Source organism: Triticum dicoccoides, chromosome 5B, assembly GCF_002162155.2.
Source record: "Triticum dicoccoides isolate Atlit2015 ecotype Zavitan chromosome 5B, WEW_v2.0, whole genome shotgun sequence".
NCBI classification, from domain to species: domain Eukaryota; kingdom Viridiplantae; phylum Streptophyta; class Magnoliopsida; order Poales; family Poaceae; genus Triticum; species Triticum dicoccoides.
The window spans coordinates 586,481,247-586,488,855 of record NC_041389.1 but is presented as its reverse complement, the minus strand read 5'-3'; the positions used below and the strand labels follow the sequence as shown (position 1 = coordinate 586,488,855).

General features: G+C 47.6%; 1 protein-coding gene across 1 annotated transcript; it reads left to right on the top strand.

The window, feature by feature from the left end:
• The first annotated feature begins 5,038 nt into the window (after positions 1-5,038).
• On the top strand, positions 5,039-6,483 carry LOC119306230 (late embryogenesis abundant protein D-34-like). The gene is made up of 2 exons (XM_037582508.1): positions 5,039-5,855; positions 5,958-6,483. The coding sequence occupies exons 1-2, from the start codon at positions 5,217-5,219 to the stop codon at positions 6,117-6,119; spliced, it is 801 nt and encodes a 266-aa protein (XP_037438405.1). The 5' UTR covers positions 5,039-5,216; the 3' UTR covers positions 6,120-6,483.
• The last annotated feature ends 1,126 nt before the right edge of the window (positions 6,484-7,609 follow it).

Sequence of the window (7,609 nt, the reverse complement as noted above, 5' to 3'; positions counted from 1 at the left end):
GGGAAATGAAGTATGTTGGAACCCTATATGTGTGACCTTCTCACTCTTGGAGGGGAAATCAAGATGAACACACAAGAACACAAGGAAAAGAGGAATCTCTCAACAAAAACCAAGATACACATCTACTATCTCACAATCCATACAAGAACTTAGATCCATAAATCAACCAAAGGAAATAGCAAATAAGGTAGTTCTTCCCAATCCCTAGAGGATTTAGGTATTGATAGGGTAGGCTTATCAATACCTAAGGGAGGAAGCCTTGATATCTACTAGGGGATCTTCTCCTATGAGGTCTTGAACTCCGATGAGTGATAGATGTGCAAAACTCTCTCAAGATGTAATCCAACTTAACCCTAGGAGGAAGAGGGGAAGGTCTATATATACTATGGCGTGAAGTGGGTGTGAGAAAGATGGGTTACACGACCCTTGGCCCTCAGTTCACGCACGCCCACGCCAGATTGTGACGCCCCTGATTCAATCGTACACTAATGATACACGCAAATGTGTACGACCAAGATCAGGGACTCACGGGAGGATATCACAACACAACTCTAGACACAAATTAAAATAATACAAGCTTTATATTACAAGCCAGGGGCCTCGAGGGCTTGAATACATAAGCTCGAAAATAAACGAGTCAGCAGACGCAACATTATCTGAGAACAAACATGAGTTAAACAAGTTTGCCTTAAGAAGGCTAGCACAAAAGCAACATCGATCGGAAAGGCAAGGCCTCATGCCTGGGAGCCTCCTAACTACTCATGTCATCGGCGGCCTCCACGTAGTAGTAGGCACCCTCAGTGTAGTAGCAGTCGTCAAAGGTGGCATCTGGCTTCTGGACTCCGCCATCTGGTTGCATCAACCGAGAAGAAAGGAAAAAGGGGGAAAGTGGGAGCAAAGCAACCGTGAGTACTCATCCAAAGTACTCACAAGCAAGGATCTACACTACTTATGCATCGGTATCAATGAAAAGTGTAGTATCTGTGGACTAAGCTGCAGAATGCCAGAATAAGAGGGGGAGAAGCTAGTCCTATTGAAGACTAGCATCTTCTGGAACCCCCCGTCTTGCAGCAACAGGAGGGAGTAGAGTAGTAAAACCTAAGTCATATTTGTGTTGTTGTATCAATGCTCCGGGATCCTTTCTCGACTCCCGGAGCCACATATCCATCTCATGTCATAGTGCTTAGAGCAAGTTGTTGTTTTTTGCTTGTTTTTTACTTTGCAGAATATCAATACCAAACAAAGTCCAAATGTCACGAAACTTTTTGGAGATTTTTTTTCCTGCCCAGAAGACACCCAGGGAGCCAAAGGAGCACACGAGAGGAGTCACGTGGGGTCCACTAGGCACCAGGGTGCGCCAGGGGCCCTAGGCATGCCCTGGTGGGTAGTGGAGTCCACGGGAACCTTCTCGGCCGACTTCCACCTCTATAAATACTCTAAAATCTCGAAACCCCTAGGGAAGTCGAGGAAATACAGTTTCCGCCGCCGCAAGTTCCAGAACCACGAGATCCAATCTAGAGGCCTTTTCTGGCACTCCGACGGAGGGGGCAACGATCACGGAGGGGTTCTTCATCACCCTTGTAGCCCCTTCGATGATGCGTGAGTAGTTTATCAGAGACCTACAGGTCCGTAGCTAGTAGCTAGATGACTTCTTCTCTCTTTTTGATCTTCAATACAATGTTCTGCTCGATGTTCTTGGAGATCTATTTGATGTAACTCTTTTTTGCGGTGTGTTTGTTGGGATCCGATGAATTGTGAGTTTATGATCAGATCTATCTACAAATATTATTTGAGTCTTCTTTGAACTCTTATACGCATGATTGTTATAGCCTCGTATTTCTTCTCCGAAATTTTGGTTTGGTTTGGCCAACTAGATTGTTTCTTGCCATGGGAAGAGGTGCTTGTGATGGGTTCGATCTTGCGGTGCTCAATCTCAGTGACAGAAGGAGACATAACACGCATGTATCATTGCTATTAAGGGTAATAAGATGGGGTTTATTCATACGTGAGTTTATCTTGTCTACATCATGTCATCGTTCTTATTACTCCCTCTGTTTTTATTTACTCTGCATATTAGAGTTGACTGAAGTCAAACTTCGTAAAGTTTGACCAAGTTTGTAGAAAACAATATAGACATTATCATAATAAATCTACACAATGTGTAAGTACATTCAATAATAAATCTAATGTTGTTGATTTGTTATTATATATCTTAATATTTTTGTTTATAAACTTGGTCAAAATTTGTAAAGCTTGACTTTGACCAAAGCTAATATGCGAACTAAATAAAAACGGAGGGAGTACATTACTCCGTTTTTTCATGAACAGTACACTAAATGCATGCTGGATAACGGTCGCTGTGTAGAGTAATAGTAGTAGATGCAGGCAGGAGTCGGCCTACTAATTTTGGACGTGATGCATATATACGATCATTGCCTTGGATATCATCATAATTATTTGCTTTTCTGTCAATTGCCCAACAGTAATTTGTTTACCCACTGTATGCTATTTTCTTGAGAGAAGCCTCTAGTGAAAACTACGGCCCTCGGGTCTATTTTCCTATCATATTAAACCAAAAATACATTGCTGCAATTTTTCTTTATTTATTTTATTTTACATTTTTGCTAGATCTATTTACCAAAACCTATACAATTTAATCTATCTCAATACCGAGGAGGGATTGACAACCCCTCTTACGCGTTGGGTTGCAAGTTTTTGTTGTGTGTGTAGGTGTTGTTTCTAAAGTGTTGCCTGGTTCTCCTATTGGATTGATAACCTTGATTTCATAACTGAGTGAAATACTTACATTTGTTGTGATGCATCATCCTCTCCTCTTCGGTGAAATACCAACGCAGATACAAGCAACCAGAGTCATGTTCAATTCTTTTAGGATGACCTTCAGGATAAAATGGCTCCTGAGTCATTTTAACTCCTCTAGTCATTACTCTAACAATATGATCATTTATGTTGTTATTCATTTCGTTGAGCAACTCACTTTGAGATTTAACAACTTGTTCTAACTGGGTTTGGACCATAGATGCATGTTTACTTACACCTTTAACATCATTAACAATTCTAAACAGCAAGTCACTCAAATGATCAATCATGTCAGTGTTTCATTTCACTTGTTTCGTAACATTTGCATTGAAATGATCTTACTTAGTAATATAGTTGTCAAATTCATATAAGCATTAACTAGGAGATTTATTATAGGGAATATCACCTTCATCAAAATTATAAGAGAAACCTCTACCACCTGTGGTGGTGTGTCAGACCATGTATTCCTTTAGTAGGTGGTAAATTCTTAACATCTTCAGCTTTAATACATTTTTTCTTTATATATTTCTTTGCTTCTTGCATATCTTCAGGACTGAGAAATAAGATACCCCTCTTCTTCGGGATGGGTTTAGGCGGTGGCTCAAGAAGTGTCCAATTATTATCATTCTTCAATATATTATTCAATAATTCCTCCGCTTGTTTAATCGTTCGTTTTCTGAAAATACAACTATCTAGGTAGTCCCTAAAAGCATCGGTTAGTCCATTATAGAAGATATCAAGTATTATACTCTCATTTTCTCTAACAAAAGCCGGATCATCTGTTGCAACGCCAATCGCGCAACATTACAAAACTTCTCTCGCCGCTAGCCAAACTATCGTTTCCCAACATGTTTTGATCTTTTTATTGCTCCGCCCGATCAATTTTTTATTTTTTTTATTTTAGTGATTCTTTTTTTTAGTCTAGCGATTCTTTGAAGTAGTCTACCATATTTTTTATTTGTTGCTAAAGATCAAGTTAAATGCTTTTTGTGGGAAAATCAATTAAATGATGTACGTGCGGTTTTCATGTTGCAACACGAGGTGAGTAAGCAGGATACTCCAGCGGTGACGACACTAAAGTAGAAAGTGTCGGCTTTGCTCTATTTCATTTGAGAGAGGTGTACGTCAGCAATGCTACTGGTCATGGGGGCTACGAGTATTCGTGTTGCAGAGTAATACAAAAAGGTGGGTGAGTCCCTACTTTAATAAATGGACTAAGTAAAAGATGAAATAGATCAGACAGACGTGGTACAAATCAGAAGGTGTAACCAAACGGCTGTTAGACCGGCGGGCCCACGCTTAGGATCAGCCGGCTCACGCCCAACATCCCCTGTAGGAGAGCTGCTATATGTACCATCAAATTTTATATGATTTTTGTATGATAAGACTCATCTAGTGTGGTGGGTTCAAACCTTGGAAAACGGGTTTGTCTTTTATATATACCTGGTCATACCTCGGGCCGGGCCAACCAAAGCCCGATGCAAAAAACTCAGGCCCGAGCCTGGCCCGGTCCGGCTGTCGGGCCTAAAAATCGGGCCCGAGCCTGGCCCATCATGCTAAAAGCCCGGCGGGCCTCGGGCTGGGTCTCTTCCTTGAACGGCAAAAACGACGGGCCCAAGCCCGGCACGGCCCGTGCTTCGGGCTCAAATCCTAGGCCCGTGGACAAGGTCGGGCCTGGCCGGGTTTTTTTGGGTCGGGCCGATTGTGCCGGGCTGCCCATGGTCAGGACTAGCGAGGCAGTTTCGAGCCGTTCCTAGGATTTCATCTCTTGCCCCAATCCTGATAAACAAAATGCCTCATCTTATCATCATGTTAAAATTATCAGATCAAGACCCATTACCCGAGATCTGTCAAATTTAGCTCGGACAACAAGGCCGGTCCGTCCACGTCTATGCTAGACATCAGCTCGATCGGCGGCGTGCGCGACCAGGCAACGGACCCCCGCGAGGAACCCACAGCCATCAATGAGCAATGAGCACGAGTGCGCTCCCGCCGCTGAGCGGCGAAAGACGACGCGAGCAGGACACGCCGAAGCCGAATTCCCCACCGCGAGAACTACTTGACGCGCGGTTCTTTTCTCATCGGAGCGGCCATCTTCTCACTGTCCCCCGGCTGCGCGCACAGTGACCCGATAAGCATCAGCTGACGCGCGTCGATCTGAATCACAACATGCAGGCGCCACGGACGCGCACGCTCAAGTGCGACTCGGCCACGACTCCACGTACCTCCTCTCGTCGACCTTACGTGTCCCATCCTCCGCCGCCGCGCCGCCCCACGCAGCCCGGATAAAAGCCAGAACGCACAGGCCACAGCGCGCCGCCGGATCATCACGCAGTCAGTCCGAGAGAGCAGCAACTCCCGTCCGTGACCAATCGAGGAACACCCACACCCACGCAGACATGAGCCAGGGCCAGCCTCGGAGGCCCAAGGGCGGGGAGGCCATGCAGGCCGACCGGCCAATCAAGTACGGCGACGTGTTCGACGTCTCCGGGGAGCTGGCGGCGCAGCCCGTGGCGCCGAGGGACGCGGCGATGCTGCAGTCCACCGAGAACGAGGTGCTGGGGCTGGGGCAGACGCAGAAGGGCGGGCCCGCGGCCGTCATGCAGTCGGCCGCCACGCTCAACGCGCGCGCCGGCCACGTCGGCCGCGGCCAGCTCACGGGCCCCGTCGCCGACGCGGGCGTCACCGTCACCGAGGCCGACCTGCCCGGCCGCCGCGTCATCACCGAGTCCGTCGCCGGGCAGGTCGTGGGCCGGTTCGTCGCGCCCGCGCCGGTGACGGCCACCGAGCCGTCGGGCGCGCTGGACCAGGACGCCGTGACCATCGGGCGCGCGCTGGAGGCCGTGGCGGCGGCCGGCGCGGGGGCGAAGCCGGTGGACCAGAGCGACTCGGCGGCCGTCCAGGCGGCCGAGATGCGCGCCACGGGGTCCAACCTCACCGTCCCGGGGGGCGTCGCCGCGGCGGTGCAGGCGGCCGCCGACCAGAACGAGCGCGCCGCGCGCGAGGAGGACAGGGTCAAGCTCCGGGACGTCCTCTCGGTGAGCTCCTGATAACTCTACAGCTCGTTGTTATACCCGTTTTCTTTCTCCTCCATGATTGATTCATTTGCCCATTACTCCGTGGCAACCAACTGACGACAGGACGCGAGGAGCAAGCTGCCGGCGGACAAGGGGGCGACGAGGGAGGACGCGGAGAGGGTGGTGTCGGCGGAGATGCGGAACAAGCTGGACCTGACGACCACGCCGGGCGGCGTGGCGGAGGCGGTGACCACGGCGGCGCGGCTCAACCAGGAGCGCCCGTAGGCGTAGCGCCTCTCCTCCCTCTCCATCTAGACTCGTACAGCGAGCGTACGCCCGAGGTGGCAGGCAGCGGTTCTTGGTTGGTACTTTGTACGAATAAAATGGTGTGCTCGTCTAGTCGTTTTTTTTTTCTTTTTTTGACGTGCTCGTCTAGTCGTTTCTTGTATAGAATGGAAGTATGTGTAAGATCTGCAGTGTCAGTGTGCAAAACAATAACACGGGCGTTAAACTTTAGACAAACTCTTGGGAACACGCTTGTCTGTCTTTCCGAGAGTGAGACGCCAAGACCGATGCTAATACATCGCTGGACACTACTGAAGTTATGTCGAACTGTGGCCTGGAAATGCACATTTTGGGACCGCCTGAAGATTGTTTCCTTAACTTTCAGTCAAATCCGGTGATGTGCACTGTTCATGTCCACGGTCCAAAAAGGGAGCGAGTCCATTTAAAACCGTTAGTCGAAACGAAGACGACTTGAAAACTTGAAATCCTGGTTGATTGCACCCAGAACACAACTCTGAACTGACTTCGATTGCACCCTGAACGATGCAATCCCGAAAACGACTTGATAACTTGAAATCTTGATTGATTGCACCCTGAACAACTTGAAATCCCGGTCGATTGAACCCTGAGCAACGCAATCCCGGAAGCGGCTTGATAACTTGAAATCCTGATTGATTGCATCAGGGGCGGAGCCAAGATTTGAACATAGGGGGGGCAAGTGATGACGATCAAAAGTATAGTACTACAGTATGATATATCGATCAGAAGTAGTGTATAACATATGTTTGGAAATATTATAGGTAATATCGAATCATCTCAAATACTTAGACTCATACTAGTTTTTGAAAAAGATATTTAAAACTGGCCATAGTTTGTTTGGATTTTTTAAACAAAAATATAGCTCTACTATCACTATTACCAATGTCTAGATCAAAAATAATCGGCACTAGCATAAATTTCAGACTATCTTCGTTTTCCAACTAACAAAGTATACAGCCAAACAAAAGCAAACGGGGTTAGATCATACTAGCAAAACTTCTGTATATATAGTATAATACTGTGTATGTACCTTGCCTAATTATTTGGTTGTGTGTGGGCGTACGCAAGCGACCAAGGACGATCAGCGGCAGCCGCCGTATTCGCGGGGTACTCGGCTGCCTCGACAAGACAGCAATCAAGTCCATGGTCAGCGACTTGGGGCCGGCGGCAGACGTCGTAGCGTCCTGGCGGCGACGGCGCGATAGATGGATCTATCGATCTGTTCGTGAGGCAAGAACGGGCCTAACGAACGACCAGGAGTCCTTGATCTATCGTCTATATACGTGGGCATCAGTTAGATGGGCTATTTTTGTTGCATCCTGGGCTTTGGTGCGTGCAAAACTACGAGACTATGGGCTTAAATAACAAAATTAGGCAGTAATCTTCGCCCATTAGCGCATACACATGCACGTATTAGTACTGGAACCTACTGTATTTCTTTGAGGGGGGCC

What these genes read in the sequence shown, in the direction of transcription:
- LOC119306230 (XM_037582508.1), top strand. Translation starts at nt 5,217, where the DNA reads ATGAGCCAGGGCCAGCCTCGGAGGCCCAAGGGCGGGGAGGCCATGCAG. An exon ending in AGCTCCGGGACGTCCTCTCG is followed by an intron (nt 5,856 to 5,957) that starts GTGAGCTCCTGA and finishes AACTGACGACAG; the next exon opens with GACGCGAGGAGCAAGCTGCC.